Below are 21,125 nucleotides of genomic sequence, written 5' to 3' on the forward strand. Positions count from 1 at the left end.
TTTCATGTGAAATTTGACGATATTTGCTATTATTTCAGGCATAAAACACCAATACTTGGAGCCGAGAAGCTGAAATGTTAGCTTCTAGTCCAGACCTTTGAGCAGATTGAGCGTGCCAAATATCAGGGCTGTGTTCCACTCAGAAGTGTCCAAAATGGCCAAAAAGCAGTGTTCATTTCTAATCCTTCATTGTGTACAAGACTAAATTCAACAGATAGTCTTTAATAACTTCCACATGCTTTGAGCTGGAAGTCTGAAAGTTTCAGGGTTTTGTCAGGGGCCTAGGGCCACCCATTATCTGCAATTTCAGACCAATCCCACATTCAGAAGGGGTCAAAGGTCAAGGTTTAGTGTGAAATTTGACGATTTTTGCTATCAATTCAGGCATAAAACACCAATACTTTGAGCTGGGAAGCTGAAATCTTTAGATTCTAGTCCAGACCTTGGAGCAGATTGAAGATCAGAGCTGTGCTCCACTCAGAAGTGTCCAAAATGGCCATGGTAAGTGTCAAAGGTCACAGAGGTCGAACATCAAAGTTAATCCTAACAAAACACACACGCTTTAAGTAATCATCATGAAATTTAGATGAGTTGTATATCAGAGAGTCCTCTATCATTATATTGTATTCCCATTGCTCTGGGGGCCACGGGGGGCCCCTGGGGGCCACTTCGCTTTCCCATGCTCTCACAGATTTGGGTGTCGGGGTGATGGATAAGGGCCTCACAATGAGTCCACCGGCCAAGTTTCAAGTGATTCGGTTGGTTTTTATGGAAGCAGCGGCCTCCTGGAGACAGAGGAATGCGGCTGTTTGAAGCCCCGCCTCTCGAACAGTAATGGCTCAATCAGGACCGAACGCACATCAACGCGTTCGTCTTGGGCCCCCGGAACCACTGATATCAAATTCAGAACTGTACGACTTTTAGAAATATATTTCATCCATTTCAGCTTTTCAGATTCAGAGCCTCTCAGACTTAATGCCTGAGAGACCTTCTGAGTCAGAAAAGCTGAAATGGATGAAATATATTTCTAAAAGTCGTACAGTTCTGAATTTGATATCAGTGGTTCCGGGGGCCCAAGACGAACGCGTTGATGTGCGTTCGGTCCTGATTGAGCCATTACTGTTCGAGAGGCGGGGCTTCAAACAGCCGCATTCCTCTGTCTCCAGGAGGCCGCTGCTTCCATAAAAACCAACCGAATCACTTGAAACTTGGCCGGTGGACTCATTGTGAGGCCCTTATCCATCACCCCGACACCCAAATCTGTGAGAGCATGGGAAAGCGAAGTGGCCCCCAGGGGCCCCCCGTGGCCCCCAGAGCAATGGGAATACAATATAATGATAGAGGACTCTCTGATATACAACTCATCTAAATTTCATGATGATTACTTAAAGCGTGTGTGTTTTGTTAGGATTAACTTTGATGTTCGACCTCTGTGACCTTTGACACTTACCATGGCCATTTTGGACACTTCTGAGTGGAGCACAGCTCTGATCTTCAATCTGCTCCAAGGTCTGGACTAGAATCTAAAGATTTCAGCTTCCCAGCTCAAAGTATTGGTGTTTTATGCCTGAATTGATAGCAAAAATCGTCAAATTTCACACTAAACCTTGACCTTTGACCCCTTCTGAATGTGGGATTGGTCTGAAATTGCAGATAATGGGTGGCCCTAGGCCCCTGACAAAACCCTGAAACTTTCAGACTTCCAGCTCAAAGCATGTGGAAGTTATTAAAGACTATCTGTTGAATTTAGTCTTGTACACAATGAAGGATTAGAAATGAACACTGCTTTTTGGCCATTTTGGACACTTCTGAGTGGAACACAGCCCTGATATTTGGCACGCTCAATCTGCTCAAAGGTCTGGACTAGAAGCTAACATTTCAGCTTCTCGGCTCCAAGTATTGGTGTTTTATGCCTGAAATAATAGCAAATATCGTCAAATTTCACATGAAAAGTTGACCTGTGACCCCTGTGAAGGTCAGATGGGTCTGTAATTGCTAACACTGGATGACCCTAGGCCCTGCCCTGATAAACCTCTGAACGTAACCCAACGAATGTGGAAGTTATTAAAGAATAGCTGTGTCTCCTGAAAATGGAGCCTTAATCAGTTTGTCCAATGTAAAACCAGAAATAAAGGAGCTGGCTAAAGTGGTGCAGTTGTGCATAAACATTACTACAGTGGATGGGTTCATTCTACACTATATTATAAACTAAGGTTCCTGGGCGGGAGGAGGGAGAAGGGGGGAGAAATGTTGTTTTCTGGAATTTAAAAAAAAAGGCCTATATGACTTGAGTTACTTGAATTATTTGGACTTTGTTGAAAAAGAGCTGTCTAACTGTTCTGATTCCTCACTGTTTATTCACATGTTGTTGAATTAAATCAACATGGCTTAATTTCCACTCCTCATGATCACAACTGACTAACAAAACACACTGTTGTAGTTCCGTCCAGACACCGTAGATGGCAGTGTCGCAGTCTATGGTGGCGCCGTTGCAATGACGTCACATCCTCGGCAACAACGCGGAAGCTGTCCGCCTGTCGGCTGGAGAAATAGGTCCGGCCTGTAAATCGTTTGAATCCTTCGTATAAATATACTGTCGGTTAAAATGAGGTCACGTTGCAGTTTACATTGCTGAGCAGGTTTGAAAAGCGTGCAGCTTCCTCATAATCTGTCATCAGATTATGAGGAAGCTGCACCATGATTCTGACTCCGGAACGAGTCTCTGCGGGCCGTTGTTATGGCAACATGACGCCCAAAGCGGCTCTACAGTCACAAGCACAAGCTGTGATATTGTTACAGGACAAATAAAACACAATCTGCTTTCATTCAACATATATTTAGAGAGTAAAACATACATTTCTCGCTAGAAATGTCCTCAAACAATGCCAGATATCCCGAAATGTTGTTTTTATGGCCAGAAAGCTGAATTAACATATTGTACACATTTTAACAGATTCAATTTGCCAAACAAAATATAATTTGAATTCGTTCAACATAGATTTTGAAAGTAAAACACACATTTCTCGTTAGAAATGTCATAAAAATATGTTGAAATGTTATTTTTGCGGCCAAATTGCTGTATAAATATACGAATTCAGCTGCAAATGGTACGAGGATCAGTTATCCAATGGGAGGGGAGCTCACGGCGTCTTTCAGCACCGCGGCCGGATCGGAATAGGAGTGAATGGATGGCTGGAGCACTTGCTCTGAGCGTCACATATCGCCGCGGAGGGGATTGCATTAAAATCAATTGAAATCCCTGTGCGTTCCGGTCCCACGCTGAGGGGTACCTTGAGCGTCTGGAAACAACGCGAAAGGGCCCTGACCAAACGTCCGTTTATTACGCCTTGGGAGTGAGACTGTGTTGCATTGTTACATGGAAGAGGTTTGGGTCGACCAGGACTCTAGTCTTCCTGATTTATTGATTTTTAAGTATTTCAAAAGAAAATCTGAAGATCTGAAAGTTTCTTCTGAAATTTTGTCTCACTGGAGGTTTTATGTTACTTGACATATGAGCAATGGAAGACAAAACCAAATGAAACAGTTCAGTTCCTTAAAACTACATACTGACAGAGAAGTTCTCGACAAGGCAAGGCCACAAGGTGGAGGACGGTTGAGTTGCTGTTCAAATTTCATTGAACCCCTCAAAACCCACCGGCCTGTTGGTCATGTTGTTTCTAATGCATGCTGTGGTTTTTATTGTAAGGGGTTAAACCAAATCTATCTACCGGTATCTTGTCCTGAAACCATGGCACAATAAAACTGAAGTAAAAAAAAAAACCCCACCAAGGACACCAGTGAAGCGAAGGTGCCAAGTCTGAGTAGTTTTTTTATTCATCAGTAACATTTGACACAGTTCAGCAACAGAAAACTTTGTGACAGGTCGAATTTTCATCTTGGGGATTTTGGCTGACTCAGAGTCTTCTGTCTGTTCCTGTGATCCAGACTGACTCTCTGTGTGATGTTGAGATAAGGACTGTGTCTGTGGGGGCAGATGGTCTGTTTCTGGGCCCTTGTTCTTCCTCTTCTGTGTGGAGATACTGTAGCTCTGCTGCCTCTGGCGGTGTTTGGTCTGGCCCTGGCCCCTCTGCTGGAAACCCACCCGCTGCCTCCCTGAGGGGGTTGTTGTGTGATGATGTAAAAGCATCTAAACATGTAAAGCTCCTAAAAGGCTCTTTGCACAGTTGTATACACACTGATTTCTTGGTAAAGTCCACAGATTGATGTCGTGTTTAACCGCTACATATGGCGTTCCCTGTGGCTGACTGAGTAAATACACACATTGTACTGAAAAGCATGTTGTCGTAGTCGACCGCACTGACATCACTCCGTCTTTGTGTTGTTCCATTTTTACCATTACTTTGTTTGCTTTTTTAATTCTCCATCTGATATGTGTGTTTTGGTGTGATGTCATTTGTCTGCCTGGGTGGTGTGTGTGTGTGTGTGTGTGTGTGTGTGTGTGTGTGTGTGTGTGTGTGTGTGTGTGTGTGTGTGTGTGTGTGTGTGTGTGTGTGTGTGTGTGTGTGTGTGTGTGTGTGTGTGTGTGTGTGTGTGATAGATCCACAAAGCGCCTTATTATCACCGGGAAAGCGGTAATTTGGGGCGTGCAGGGTGTCATCAGCAGGGTTAAATTATGGGTTTACAGAGCGCAGTTAGGCTACAATATAATGTGCTGTCAACACAATGACAGCAGCAATCTATATTTGACGAGCACTTTTAAAAGTTGTAACTGTTTGTTGCTTCAGTGATGACATCGGCCTCCATGTTTTTCATGTTGTTACGGTTACGGTGCTGAAAATGAATGTTGACAAGTCTGTGACTTTGTTATCAGACAGTTAAAGGGATAGTTCACCCAAAATTCAAATTTCAGTCCTCCGTGGCTTCTCTGAGTTACAGCGGGGCTCCGTGCAGCAGTATTTGTCCATATGACGGTTACGAACGGACCCCACTTTTCTTTGTCCAAAAAGACACACCACAAAACATCCAAATACCTCCACACAGCTCGTCTGTAATGTCCCTCTTGTATTGAAGCCCCAACATGAGAAATTGTTCAGAAAAAAATTAGATAAGTCTATATTTCAAGCTTGTTTGTAGCGGAAGCTCCTCTTCCTGGTCTGTCTAAATTGCGGACATTACAGACGAGCTGTGTGGAGGTATTTGGATGTTTTTTGGTGTGTCTTTTTGGACGAAGAAAAGTGAGCTCCGTTCGCAACCGTCATATGGACATGCAGTGCTGCACGGAGCCCCCTGTAACTCAGAGAAAGCACGGAGGACTCTGAAACTTCTCCCAGCCCTTAGTCGAAATGAGGGTGAGTAGATAATGAGTGAAATTTGAATTTGGGGTGAACTATCCCTTTAAACAGTTGATTGTCCTTGAAAATGTTTGATTAAGTCACTTATCAAGCAGCAATGTTTCCAGTTTTCAAATGTGAGGATGTTGCTTGTTTCACAATTTTCTGTTATAGATTTATTGAATATATGTGGGTTCATTGTTTTGGGGCTCTCTGACATGTTTACTGTGATTTTTAACAGAATAAATGATGAATGGACTGATTTGAATACAATAATACAATATGACATATGGACCATGTCCTATCACAAGAGGGAAAGTTTTGCCTTTCCCTCTTGTTTCTGCCAAAGGAATTGAATTGAATTGAATTTATTAAGGGATAGCCCCTTGAGATGCAGCATCTCATTTTCGACGGGGTCCCAAGTACACATACAACATACATACATACAAACATACATTCCACAAAACAATAATACAAAACGGACAGTTCAGAAAACAAAAGAAACAAAAGACAAGACAAAACCAAACAGACAAATTAATAAAAACAATTAGGTAAAACATATGCTTGCACTCAGCTCACCCCTCCCACCCACCAACAAACCCTGTCCTCAAATGGTATATGGAAAAAAGAAAATACATTAAACTGAACATTATACATAAAATAAATTAAATTAAATTACCCTCAAATTAAAAACATGAACAGGTTATTCTGACATGAGAGAATAAAGAAGACCTAAAACAAAGAAAGGAGGTAATGGATCTCAAATGGGGAGGAAGATTATTCCAGTCATGTGGAGATTTGTATTGGAATAATGACCTGATTTTATCTTCAAATGCCCATTAAAAGGTGTGAACCAACTGCTCATGCACTTTTTTCCACCTCTTCCTCTGCAGATGTTGTGAGTGCAGCGCCTCGCTGTCCCACTGGTATTATGAAAAAGATGGCCGGCTCTTCTGCAAGAAGGACTACTGGGCCAAATTTGGGGAGCTGTGCCACGGCTGCAACGATCCCATCACCACCGGCCTCATCATGGTAAGAGGACGTATCCGCTGACTCACTCCTCATCACCTGCCTGCTCCTTTGTTTGCCGATAAAACCTCAAGTTACAGCTCGGGGCTGTGGCGCACAAACATGAAAAAGAGCAAACACACACACACACAGAGAGAGAACTGTGTCCATACTTTTACAGCCTCAGTCAGTGTGTGCCAACAGATGTACATGCACGTAGGATGGATGCCAGACCTGTAACTGACCCTTTTTTCCTTTAGCGGCTCCATCAGATTGTCTTACAGACCACCAGGAGCTGTTGTTGGGACACAGCACAGAGGGTCATGTGGGTTCATGTGCTGAATGGATGTGGTTGCGGCACCGGAAAGCAGATAAACAATAGATTCAACCTCTGCTGATAAGTGCTGCTGCATTATAGAAAAGATGAGATACCAGAATCAAAGGAGAGTTGTGTCTATCTGCTGATTAATGACGGAGTCGCACACATTTATAAAGCTTGAAAAGACGAAAAACGGATTAATACTGTATGTGGCTGCACAAACGCAGGTGTAACGTGATTTTCTTCAGGCAGTTGTAATTCTCTGTGCCTGTTTGCTAATGAACTCACCTCTGCTGATGTGGCAGTGCAGGGCAAAGCTGCTGGTGCTCTTCTGACTCACACACACACCTCTGAAACGTTATTAAAATACTATTTATATTCACCCCTGCTCAGTCACATAGTTGGGTAACACTTTATAATAAGTACACACTATTAAACATTAGTTAAGCATTAATAAATACTGAATTCTTCATTTATAACGCATGAATACTCATTAGAATGTAGTTAATATATATATAAATACAGTTAGTCCTTATCAATGATGAGTAAAACATTTTTAACTGTGTTTATAAACTACATACTAATGAGTAGCCTATTCATGCGTTATGATGACTTCAGTATTTTTTTTTTTACTCCTCTGGGATAAATAAAGGTTTTTGAATTGAATTGAATTATTTAATGCTTAACTAATGGTTAATAGTGTGTACTTATTATAAAGTGTTACCCATAGTTGATTAACAAGAAAATAAAGTAAATTTGGATGATCATTTTATCTATCTATCTAAGTTTTGGCATTTTCTTTGTCTTATTTGATAGTAAACACAACACGTTTGAAAATGGCAACTCAGGCTTCTAGGATTTCTGGTTTCCTTGTTTTTTCTAGGATTAATGCAGAAAATAGTCAGAAGATTAATTTATATATATATATATATTTAAAGAAATATCTTCCCACACATCACTGAACATGATGCAGGTATCCTGAATCCTTTGATGTGTTTTGGGGGATGTTCAGAGTCACTTTTTAAATGGGTTTGAGCAGTGACAGAGAGGCTCTACATGACTAACATACAGTTCACTATAAAGCGGCTGACATACTTAGAGATGTGGTCAGTGTGAAGAAGCATGTTAAACACCCCCCGCTGATTCATCACTGGTCAACTTTTGCTAATCCTCATGCTGTTCACGCCACCCAGGGAGGCAGAATTTGAATTATCAGCTGTGGTAGCAGACGATATGAAAACTATGTCAGCTATGTGTGTGTGTGTGTGTGTGTGTGTGTGTGTGCGTGTGTGTGTGTCTGTGTGTGTGTGTGTGGAAATATGTGAGGCTGATATTCTGGAAAACTACCGCCTGTCGACTTTACATAAAGCTCCTACGGCAGGGAAATTATCCACTGAAAACACTGGCATAGCATTTGCATTTCAGGAGGTGTCACCTGTGTCTGATGTGTAAAATGTTTAAAGGGATAGTTCAACATTGTGGCAAATTGGCCCATTGCCATAATCCCTATAGTTTTAGGAGTAGGTTCGTTACCTTTAATTGTCGGTGCAAGCTAATTTTTTTTAGAGATTATGGCAATGGGCCAATTTAACAAAATGTTGAACTATCCCTTTAAGTGCCGTTTGGTGGGATTTTGACTTGAATCATCTCAAACTGCATTTCAGCTGTAAGCCATTGTGTATTTAACTTCCATTTTAGGAGCAGTTCTTACCAAAATATCACAACAGTTGCTGTTTAAATTGCGTTTTAATCCCATTTAATGTCAAAATCCAGTTGTAGGATGTTTGGTGGCCAGATAAGGCCGTTCAGCCACCTCTAACCCAGACTGTTGACTACAACCTTGAACCAATAAACCACAGACTGGGAGGGAAAGCTGACTGGTTTAAAAAAGAAGAAAAAAAAGAAACTGAGTCCAATTGTTGCAAATAAAAGGCCTCCTCCTGACACATTTGCCCCCGGTGACATACTGCAGCCGTCATGTGTCATGGTCATGATGAGCGAAAATTATTCATGGTTCGGCCTTTTCTCTGCATCTGTACGAGCGAGTGAGTGAGTGAGTGAGTCTGTACTTTATCATTCACGCTGCCTCCAGACAGCTCGCCCTTTGCAGTGCAATCCCGATAATGAAACATGTAGGGACTCTAAAGTGAATTAGGTGGAGAGACTGCTGCACCTCCTCTCCTCCTCTCTCCGCTTTATTGCTCCTCTTACACTGCAAAGACCCTGACCGACTGTCTCCTCCGTTACTCTTAAATAAATCTGGGATGGGCCAGCCAAACACGGCTTCATCAAATCATCGCCGAGGTAGCCGGACCAAGGTGAGCTCCTCGTGTCTGTGCCAAACACAAAGAAAAAGGTGAGGCAGCACAAACCAGAGTCAGTGAAAACACTGTGAGCGTCATGAAGTGGTGATGATGAGTCAGTCTGCAAACAGATGGTGGTCAGAGAGAAGCATCACATGAGGGAGGGAGGCTGAGAACGAGCTTCGGCCTCGCTGTGCTCTTTTATTTATATGTTTGGGAGCTGGTTGCCAACAGCGACACTTTATTAACAGCTTCTCCACTCCCATCAGTGAGGTTATACATATTCAGCACTCTGCTATGTTGACTTGACACTCTGGCCTGTTGTGCATACAGTAGTGTAATTAGTATTTACAGGTGCATTTCAGTAAATGGAGGTCAGTGTAGCTACTGAACCAGAGTTAGGCCTCGTTCACACTGCAGCCCAAATCATCAGAATCCGATCTTACTGACTGACAGTCCACTTTACATGATCAGATCCAATCTGCGTGCGTCCATATTGCCTGTGTCTTATCCACATTGATTTCTATGGTAACAGGCTACCTACGGAAAAAACAAACGATTTATTTTATACCAAAAATGTATTATCCTGCACCTGCCTGCACTGTCTTGGATGTGCGTGCACTGTCCTTCCTTGCAACAGGCTACCTACGCCCATAGACAAACAAAACAGACGACAGTGAACTGTGCTTCTTTCTGTCCCAAATAATGTGGAGCTGCAGCGCAAATACGTTGCTAATAAACCAAAAAAAAGAAAATCTGCCAATGACAAGGAAGTGACAGCAACTGAGGCGGCTGTGCTTGGCGCAGCGGACCGATGATGTCCGGTGGAATGGCGTGGTGACTTATTTCTACAACTTCTTCAAGGTGGTGGTCATTTAAAACACCTTGAATTAACCTCTGTCTCTCTGAAACCACGTTGTTGTTGTTGTTTTTGTTCATGTTGCGCTGCGACTGACACAGAAGACACATGGAAATTCTCACATTGAAACGGATCTGTACTAATCCAATTAGAGTCACATGTGAAACCACCTCCGTTTGTGGTTTGCATCAGAAAAAACCAAACTAGATACAATCTGGATTTGCTAATAATCTGAATTTGAGCGGCAGTGTGAACAAGACCATGTAAAGGCTCAGGAAACCTCTGCTCTGTTTTGAGTTCATCAGCTGATTAGAGTGAGACACCGTTAAGTTATAATAGTGAACTTTTTCACTATATTTTAACTTTACATGATATTCTAATTTATTGAGATGCACCTGTATATATTCAAGGAGTGGGCTGTTATCACTCTCATCTGTCTTTGAATTTGTATCTTCACTACACTGATAACATCAAAGTGATACAAATAGACATATAAATAGAAACACAAAGTGTGGTGCATTACAACAACAGTTAGTGCTCCAGGGTAAAATCTCAAAATACCATTTAGGAGCCTGATGTGGAGCTTTCAGTACGTATTTCATGGCTTGCTTCAGGATGATTTGAGTTTGGTGAGCTCAGCTGTCATGCAACAGCAGAAGGTCAAACTTTACATTATTCTGAGCACTTTAAAGACTTCTTGTGCATGTTGGTTCAATTTATTTCATGGTTGAAAGCTCGGGAACAAGCAGGTAAAACGACCTTGAGTGGAGATTATTGTGTCTGCCTCTGTTTCCAAGGTCAAGAGTGAACTGTGGAGCTCAAAATCACTTTCCTGTCGATGGACAATAAAACAGGTTTGGTTGGTTGTTTGTCCTTGACATCAGCATCTACCCTGTTGCTGGGACAACCGTCCTAACTGAATATGATCTCTTAGACGACAGTATGATATGATAATAGGGTTGCAAAGGGGCGGAAAATTTCCAGTAAATTTCCGGAAAATTTCCAGAAACTTTCCATGGGAAGTTAAGATGGGGAATTTAGGAAATATTCCAAATTGGAAACTTTCCATGGGAATTATGGGAATTTATGGGAATTAACTGGAAATTGGGGGTAATTAATTTAGACAAAATGGATCATATATTTTATATTTATATTTTGTTTTGTCATAAGCAGACATCCATGCAAAATAATATAATTAAAAAACATGACATTTCAACAGATTTATTTTGTGAGTAGAACTTTATCAAGTTTTAATTCTTGTATGAACAATCAATTATTTTACTGAACCACAAAAACATGAATGTTGAGTAAAATATTACTCACCCTCACCAATCAATTTTGTAAATTTCGGATTTATTCCCGTTTATTCCCATATATACCCATTAATTCCCATATATTCCCGTTAATTCCCATTTATTCCCGTTAATTCCCATATATTCCCTTTAATTCCCATGGAAAGTTTCCAACTTTGAAAATTTCCGGAATTTTGCAACCCTATATGATAATGATGAGGGCTGTTCATGGCGGTGTGTGTGTGCATGTTGCTAACAGGTGTGTGTCTGCAGGTTCTGCTCCTGTCAGCAGCTTCAGCCTTGAGTAAACTGGTAGTGATTCAGCGTCACTCAGTTATTTACGACCTTTACCGGGAGAGATTTATGCACCGAACACAAAGTTAACTTCTCTAATTGAATTTCCCCTCCTTCCATCCCTCTCTCACTCTGTCCGTCCATCGCTCCTCCTCCTCCTCCTCCTGACTGATGACTGTGCAGTGATCCCACCACAGCTCAGAGTCAGTCAGACCCCTCATGGCTGAGAGCCAGCTGACGGGAGCGGGGCCAGACATCGACCTGGGCTTGTTAGACGTCCAGAGTGTGGAGGAAACTCTGTGGTTTCACCGTTTCTCACTCTCACTGTCTTATCTAGTATCACCACAGTGTTCTGTCGTCGGCCTGCTCTCCACACTCCATCAGCTCCGTGTTGAACAGCCAGATATTAAGCCATGATTATCACGAGTAAAAACTTTCTTAAATTTAAAGGGATAGTTCAACTTTTTGGGCCCAAATTGGCCCATTGCCATAATCCCTATAGTCTTAGGAGTAGGTTCGTTACCTTTAATTGTCGGTGCAAGCTATTTTTAGAACGGTGGAGCAGAGTCGTGAGCTGCTCAGAGCTACGCTACGGAGGCTAATGGGATTTTGACGGGAACGCGCATCAGCGGTTTTGCATGAATTTACCTGGAAAACAACTATGTCTCGTAACGTTCTGTTATTATCTCATAGCGTGGTGAATGTGCAGGTCACAACTTGTCCACCAGAGCGTTTTGGAGTTGCTGGATTGTGTATTTGATGAGTTTGGTGAGGGAAACCAAGAAATCCCATTAGCCTCCATAGCGTAGCTCTGAGCAGCTCGCGGTTCTGCTCCGCCGTTCTAAAAATAGCTTGCACCGACAATTAAAGGTAACGAACCTACTGCTATGACTATAGGGATTATGGCAATGGGCCAATTCACCCAAATGTTGATCTATCCCTTTAACAACTGAGTGGTAATGTAGGGGAGTTTATTTTATTATCTGAAACCTGAATCAGAGAGTGAGTGTGATCATCAGCTTCATAAAGTTACAGATATTCATAGTGGTGATGGGTGCAGAGCGTTTCCAGAGCTGTTTGACCACCACACAAAGTACTATTGGCAGAAGATGCTGGCAGCTCAGGGTCTAGTGCAGATTCATCAATATGTTGCATTGGTGCAGTGCTGTAGCTGATACTTTCCTTGTTAAGCAGACCGGATATCTGCCACGGTGTGACCGATCTGTATTGGATGCAGTCTCTCTTCCAGTACCTACCATCATATAATTTAGTCTTTCTGTTAACAGTTTAATTTATTCAATCATCGCCGTCCACTTACACTGTTTTTAGTGCTTCAACAATCTCTCTTCTCCTGTTGCCGGTGATAATAGGATCATGAGTTCCACAGAGTGCGAAATATAGATTTTTAATTTGGGAAGGAGAGCACCGGTGTCAGATCTGAGCTCAGTAAGTTTTGGGGAATCAGAGATTAGTATCAGTGCAACTATACTTACTGGTCAGACTAGAGCTATACTGTAGCTGCGTTAGTGTTGTTTGAATGAAGATCACAACTTGATAATGATTTGTGTAGTGAGGATGTTGAAGCTGTCCGTTCTTCCAGTGCCTTTAAACCACAACAGCACCACTGCATTGCTATCAGGTTTATGGTTGCAAAACAGCTTCTGTCACATGGTTTATTGCTTTGACTGGACTGGCATCCCTTCAGTTACGTCTTGGGGACTTTCTTTGCTTTCATTTTCCCTCTCTCTTTGTCTTTCGATTGAGACAAGAACAGACAACGGCGGGAGGTGAATTCCAAGATAATTTCCTGAAATCAGATGTGTTTATGAATCTTAGGGATTTTTCTTTGTTTGGCATCATGTGCCCTCATGAAATGACAAATCACATGGTCTGAAAGTTGCACGATGGGCTCTCCACTCTTCCCATCTGAAGAAATGATTGTTTTTTTGTTTCAAATCAGATTGTTTCCCTTTATGCATGTGTGACAGTTGATGGTCCTGTCACTATGCCTCCAACTGATCATGTGCCCCGGCTACTTGGCCACAGGGATGTCCCTTTGGTTGAATGGTCAGCACGCATGACTCTTACCTGGGAGACTGGGGTTCAAACCCCGCTTGGGCCCTCCTTGTCCTGCCACACATGGCTACAAAACAAGGTTTGGTAACACTTTATTTGGCACCTATCTCTATAACACATTATAACCATACTTATAATGAGTTATAATGCAGTTATAGAACAGTATAACTATAGTTATAAACACTCATAAATGATCATAAAGCTTTATAAAAATAATCATAACACACTATAAAGAATTTTATCATGACTTGTAAGGTCAGGTATTATAATACGTTGTAATTATAAGTAACTTTCTGACAATGCCCTCGTCAATAATGCATTATAAATATAGTTATAATTGTCTTATAAACATGTATAACTATCATTATAAACACTCATAAATTATCAGAAGGCTTTATAACAATAAGCATAACACATTATAGAGCATTATAACTCTATAATACTTGACCTTATAAGCCATTATAAAATGCTCTATGATGTGTTATGCCTATTGTTATAAAGTCTTATGATAATTTCTGAGTGTTTATAATGATAGTTATACATGTTTATAAGCCAATTATAACATGTTATAACTATACTTATAATGCATTATCGATGTGGGCATTGTCAGCCAGTTATTAACAATTATAACGTATTATAATACCTGACCTTATAAGTCATGATAAAATGCTTAATAGTGTGTTATGATTATTGTTATAAAGCATTATGATCATGTATGAGTGTCTATAATTATAGTTATACAGTGCTATAACTGCATTATAACTCATTATAAGTATGTTTATAATGCGGTATAGAGATAGGCGTCAAATAAAGTGTTACCCAAGGCTTTTTTTCAGTAAAGTACCATGTTAAAAAAAAAAAAAAAAAACATTGTACTGTTGTAAATAAGGCATCTTACTTTGGAGCTCAAATGTGCTTTCTGTTAATTGGCATGTTGTGGTTCTGTTAATTAACATTCATGATTTACATGCTTTACAGTTAAACCAGAGCAGACAGAAAGGGACAGACAGTTTAAGGTTTCGTGGCTTCTCTGCGTGTGCGTCATCCAGCGTTCTGACTGACGAGTCTAAAAATACCACATACACCAAATTTCAATACAAACCACATTATGCCCCCCATGTGTTGTGTGATTAATATTGAGAAATAGACATATTTTGCTGTTGACTGACAAACCGATGGAAAGTCCCAGACTGTACTTTATCAACCCCCACTGCTATGAGGTAGCTCTGTTTGAGTGGGACTCTGCCAGTTGTTTCTGTAAACGCCTGATGATTGTTTTTGCCTCTAAGTGAAGACAGACACTTGTGTAATAGATGTTTTGGGAAATGTTATTTGTTAAGATCTTGTAGGTGTTCAGAGTGTTCTACTGTTTTCTTAAAGGGATAGTTCACCCAAAATTCAAATTTCACTCATTATCTACTCACCCTCATGACGACTAAGAGCTGTGAGAATTTTCAGAGTCCTCCGTTCCTTCTCTGAGTTACGGGGGGGTCCGTGCAGCAGTATTTGTCCATATAATGGTTGTCAATGGACACCAACTTTCTTCGTCCAAAAAGACACACCAAAAAACATCCAAATACCTCCATAGTGCTCGTCTGTAATGTCCCTCTTGTACTGAAGCCCCGACATGAGAAATTGTTCCGAAAAAAATTAAATAAGTCTATATTTTAAGCTTGTTCGTAGCGGAAGCTCCCAGTGTCTCGGTTCACTGCTCTTCCTGTGTCAGTGCCAATCTCGCGTGATTTGCACTGACCGGCGGAAAAATTTCTCATGTCGGGGCTTCAAGACAAGAGGGACATTACAGACGAGCACTATGGAGGTATTTGGATGTTTTTTGGTGTGTCTTTTTGGACAAAGAAAGTTGGTGTCCATTGACAACCATTATATGGACAAATACTGCTGCGCGGACCCCCCCGTAACTCAGAGAAGGAACGGAGGACTCTGAAAATTCTCACAGCTCTTAGTTGACATGAGGGTGAGTAGATAATGAGTGAAATTTGAATTTTGGGTGAACTATCCCTTTAACAACAGGATCAGCTGTTGGTGATCTCATGCGTTACGTTGGAATACAGCGCTCTGTCATCGTGTAGAAAATCGTTTTGCACAATATTCAGGTTGAGGCAGATTCGTCTGTTCTTCAAATTGCCTCAGAAAGGTCAAAGGTCAACGCTCACAGACAGAGGAAGGATGCAGCTGCTTTGTGGCCGTGTGCCTTGCTCAAGGACACTTGTGCTGGATGTTGTGTTATGATCTGTTTTTTTGTTTTGTTTTAAAGATTATAATCAGCGTCTCCACCGTGACGTGTAGAGGAATCATAACCTGCCCGGTGATATGCAGCTTTTTTTTTTTTTTTTTGTTTATTTCGGTCATACAACACCAATATCAAAATCAACCATTCTGTGTGAACAGTTTAGCCAACACATATTATACACAATTGCAACCACACACACACACACACACAAAAAAAAAAGAAAATATCATACAGTGACCGAAAAGGGAATAGGCTGAAGCCCAAGGCTTATATTTGCCTATCCTTTACACTCTGTGAAATTAAATTACCTAGAATGTCAGCAGTCCAAAATAATAAGATGAAAGTAATCATTACTGTATTTTATAATTTGTCATTATTTTACATTTCAAGGCTTTCTTAAAACTCAACAAAGAACTACATGTCTTCAACTCATCACTGAGCTTATTCCACATTTTAACTCCTAAGACTGAAACACATTTGTATTTTATGTTAGTTCTCACTTTACACATTTCAAAAATCAATAACCCTCTTAAATTATAGTTTCCTTTTCTTAATAACTGAAGGACACAAGCTGGAAGGCTGTTGTTCTTTACTCGAAAAATGATTTCCATTGTCTTTAGGAACACAATATCTGAACATTTTAATGCATTAGATCTTAAAAATAGTGGGTTGGTAGGTTCACTGAGTGTTTGTAGCAACTTGTTTCGCATTGTCTCCCTCCATTGTGGAAACAAACAGTGACGGAAGCAGCAGCCTCTGTGGGCTCTAACCCCCCCACCACCACCAACAACCCCCACCCACCCCGGCTGTGGTACAACTGTGGGCTGCAGGTTTCACTTCTGAGCCAACTGACTGAACTAAAATTTTGAAAATATTTGTAACGTTAGTTTACTTGAAATCCATTTTAAAGCAACATCTGTCTGAAATTGCCTAATGTCAGCGAACGGCAGCCAAGTTCAGTTCAAGTTAAGCTGAAAAACCCCACAATGTGAAAAATGTTCATCACTAAGAGGAAGAATATGTTTGGGGTTTTTTTTGTTTTTTTTCCAGTTACATAATCTCACTTTAAAGATATACTCTTGTGACTATAGTGAATCTTTTTTTCTAGTTGTTAATTTCTTCAGATAATCAAATGCATTGCAGATGACTGTGATCATCTGTAAGACACAGCGGTGATGAGAAATTACCATCTGCCCAGAGAAAGACTTATATATCATAATTATGAGAATTACAGAGGAGAAAATGTATCTTCAGAGCCATTTCACGATATCGCCAGTCGTTCCCAGTTTATGACAAACATATTGGTTGTGAGCAAACAGCTGAAGCTTAATCTCATTTTCTTGATGGGAGGAAATTATTCTAGGAAATTGAATAATTTCCTGAACATCTGACTAATGGTGTTTAGAAGTGAAAGTGTTGGAGTGTGGCCTGGCTCTCCAAGCAAACAACACCCGAGGGAAATGACTGTGAAGCACAAAGTCTCTATTTTGGTATCAGACTGTATTATTTTTATTTCCCAGTTCTACAAACTATATTTAAAAACTAACATCTTGCTCAATTCCAAACTATTTTCTAAATTCATTGTTTTTATTGTATATTAGGACATAGTCAGTGTCCAAACAGAAAGTTCTGTCAACAACATGATCGTAAACACCACTGTCGCTGGATCATCTGCTTGTTGACCTTTGGCCTGACGCTGTGTCCTCACAGTTACTGATGCAACCTCTGTATCTCCCACAGTGACATACTCATACATACATACAGTACATACCAATCAGAGCACTGACAGGTGAAGTGAATAACACTGACTTCATCATGACAACTGCTAGTGGGTGGGATTGTTGTGAACATGTTGTCCTCAAAGTTTCAAAGTTTCAAGCAGGACAAATGAGCGAGTGTGAGGATTTGAGTCAGTTTGACAAAGGACCAAACTGTGACGAGTGGGTCAGAACATCTGGAAACCTGCAGCTCCTGTTGGGTTGTTCCCGGTCTGCAGTGGTCAGGATCTATCAAAAGTGGTCCAAGGAAGGAGCAGTGGTGGTGGTGAACCGGCCACAGGGTCATTGATACATGTGAAGGAGAAAAGGCCGGTCCGTGTGGTCTGCTGAAGAAGTTCATGCTGGTTCTGATAGAGAGGTCAGAATACAGAGTCCATTTTGCTGCCGAATACACAACGAACTGTGCTGCACTAACACATTATTAGGCAGGTGGTCATGATGCCACTGTATGGCTGATGGATGTAGGAACCAAAGGCCAGTGCATCTGACCGTCTATTAATATCCGCCCACTTACACGGCCGTCCTGCATTGGTTTGAGGGGTCGACACTTGGAGGCATGCACGACATGTCATGGACATCAACGTTGGACGAGTGAGACAGAGCTGGAGAGCGGAGAGTTGAGGAGAGAGTGACGCAGCAGCAGAGATAAAAGCAGGAAGAGAGAAGAAGAGAGGATAAGGAAACCGGATGCTATTTATAAAGATCACACAAGCCTGTCACATCACATGTCTTAATTTATGCCTGGTCATTGCAGCCGGTGCTTCACATGCGAAGCCTGACGGTGAGGCGCCCCATCATTACATCTCTTCTACATGTGACTGAAGACTGTGCGTCTGACGAAAGAGGGAAATTTCTGGCATTTTAATAGTTTCATTTTCACATGGTGGAGAGTTCATCTCTGTTAACTGTTAATAGTGACTAGTTATTTGAAACTCTCATGGCTTGATCTTCACAACATCAAACAAGGACTTCTCAAGCAGTTTAAAGGGGGAACAATGACATTCACACTCACACTAGTTAAAGGTGAAATTACATAAATTCATTCATTCATTCAAACCTTTATTTATTCTCGAAAGGACGGTTTTACCCTCATTTGCAATGTCGTCGAGATCACAGCAATATTCAAAGCAAAACACAATGCACAGCATAGGATAAAACACAGTTACAAAAGTTAAATACATCTGATTCATTACAAAATTTAAAAACAGTTACAGACTGTGGTAAAGAGGTTTGAGATGATATTTTTATAATGTTGATAGGATGGAGGAGCATTAATTTTAAGTGTGAGTTGAAGATCGTTCCAGGAGGCAGGGGCACCATAGAAAAATGCAGATAAATATATATTTTTGTAATTTCACCTTTAACTATAGAGTTCATTAATTATCAAATCACCCATTGGGATGAATAAGCTAACGACTTAAGTCACTTTTCAAGCAAAAATGTCGACATTTGCTGGTTCCAACATCTCAAATTCTCAGTTTTTATATCATTGAATGCTAAACATTCTTAAATGTTTCATTATTAGTTATAAAGTAGAATTAAATTTAAAGATCTTTTTTCTACATCCCATAGACTTGACAATTAATCATTTAATTGCAAAACTAATTAATATACTTATTGGTAACTAAGATAAAAAAAAAATTAGATGCACTGTGTTGACATGTGAGCGTCTAACATGTGTTTTCCTTGACACAAAGCTGTTGTTTAACTTTAACATAACAACAACAGTCAGTATCATACTGTACACTAATGACAAACTGACTAAATGTCACTGTGATGGTTTTCTTTTTTCTTTTTCTTTTCTTAGAAATATGATTGTATTGTTGGAGGAAAGGAATTTACTGAAGACAGTGGGGGGTGGGGGGTGGAGCGTGGAGGGCAGGGTGGTGGTGGGGGCGGTTGTGGAAGTATAGTTGGCTGGCGCGTGTGCAAGAGTGGGGGCGGGGCCAAACAGGAAACGATGAGGTCATAGCAAAACTGAGAGAGGAGGAAAGCAGAGTGGGAGGAGGTGGAGGAGGAGGAGGAGGGGGGGCGGCTAGGAGGAGTGACTCTGATTCAGAGATGAGCTCAGCTGCATAGGCGTGGACTGCTCTCTCCCTCTCTCTCTCCCCTCCCCTCCTTACCCCTGAGCTCTGTCCCTCTGCCAGTGTTGTGTTGTGACAGCGGGGAATCGGCTGCTTCACTAGAATGAACTAGATCAGCGGGACAGAGAGAGAGAGAGAGAGACGCCGGCTCTCGCTGACATGGTGGGAGATCTGTTTTTCTGGAGCTTCTGCTGTCTCAGGCTGTGGAAAAGGGATAAGAAGGTGAGGCTGAGGCTGCTGTTCCTGGTGTCTTCTGGGTGATATTCATGAGCCGGTGTGTGTGGAGGCAGGGAGGCAGGGAGGCAGATAGTCTCAGGTGGCCGGTCGAGATGGTTTTGCAGTTTCCTTCCATCATTTATCCGTTCATTTTAAAACCAAATCTGCATCGTGCTGCCGTGCACTGCTGTGTTTTGAGTGTGTGTCCTGACTGAACTGGGTCAGTGGTGTATTGCTTAGTAATTATCTGTTCCTCTTTTTCTGCACAGCACAGCGCCCCAGTTTTTTTTTTTCTTTTTTCTTTTTTCTTTTCTTCATGTCATGAAAAACTGATGAGCCATGGCATGAGGGGCTATTTATAGGCGGCATTCTTCTTTGGATGAAAGTGGGGATTCAAAGTGTTTGAGGGCATACAGAGATGGACAACAGTTGTCATGTCTAATGAGTGTGTCACAGCGCTGCGTTATTTTTGTTTACCACCTCCAGTGGTCCATATACTGGACACACTGCCAACAGTTTTCTTCATTTTCCCACAGTGGGATGTGAGACTTGCAGAGAGAGAGAGGCTGAATACATTGACAAGATTTCTAAAGCTGAGGCCTGTGTATGCTGTGGTACTGTACTGTTAGTAGGGGAGAGGGGGTTTCCATTCAGACACTATGAATGTGTCCCACTGTCCTCTCTCTCAGGCTTTAGTCTAATTCTATTTACCTAAATGACGTCTACTGTAGTTAAAAAGGTCTATAAGGTTGTTTCGGTGATGAGAATCACGTCCTCTTTTGACTTGAGGTCCTTTGACTGCCCCATGTTGATCATACATTTTATTTAAGCTTCAGGAATTCCCTTTGACACATTTCTGGAATCTGAGCCAGCTCTAGTTTTCTCTGTGTGGGGAGTATCGGGTACCTAATGCACGTGTTGTTTCTACACGATTTCCTCGAAAAGTCCACATGAGGTCATTTTCTTAAATACACATTTCTTAAAAGCTACGTGTTGATTCTGTGAGCTCAGTCACATATGGATTGTGTTTCTGGGTTTAGCCAATGAAGGAGGCTCTGGAGTGAAGTTCATTACATCAAACATGAGGTTAAGCAGAGCCAGACCCCCCCCCCCACCCCCCCAACATCATTTGGTGAGGCCATTCAGAAGCACCCACAGCGGCAACGATATGAGGTCACTGTGCCACATTTAGCCGGAGCGCAGTGGAGTCAGTGGGTCCGACCGGATGTGTCTGTGGATGTGGAGGTGAAGGGATGAGGCCACAGGTAGAGGTATAAATACACATGCTGTAAATTAAGTTAATTAACTACAGCATAAACAGAGGGGTGTAAGGTTAAAGCAATAGCAGTGTGTG

General features: G+C 41.4%; 1 protein-coding gene across 2 annotated transcripts in view; it reads left to right on the forward strand.

The window, feature by feature from the left end:
• limk1a (LIM domain kinase 1a) overlaps window positions 1–21,125 on the forward strand; it is a 60,907-nt gene that overhangs the window by 19,111 nt on the left and 20,671 nt on the right. The window contains exon 2 of one of the 2 annotated variants that reach the window (XM_083984618.1): window positions 6,185–6,323. In XM_083984618.1, the coding sequence (XP_083840744.1) occupies window positions 6,185–6,323 (139 nt within the window). Of the gene's footprint in view, window positions 1–6,184; window positions 6,324–19,627; window positions 19,778–21,125 lie in introns of those variants that run through there. The other variant, XM_083984619.1, reaches the window with a different exon arrangement.

The sequence above is a fragment of the Trachurus trachurus genome (genome assembly GCF_905171665.1).
Source record: "Trachurus trachurus genome assembly, chromosome: 13".
In the NCBI taxonomy this organism is placed as follows: Eukaryota; Metazoa; Chordata; class Actinopteri; order Carangiformes; family Carangidae; genus Trachurus; species Trachurus trachurus.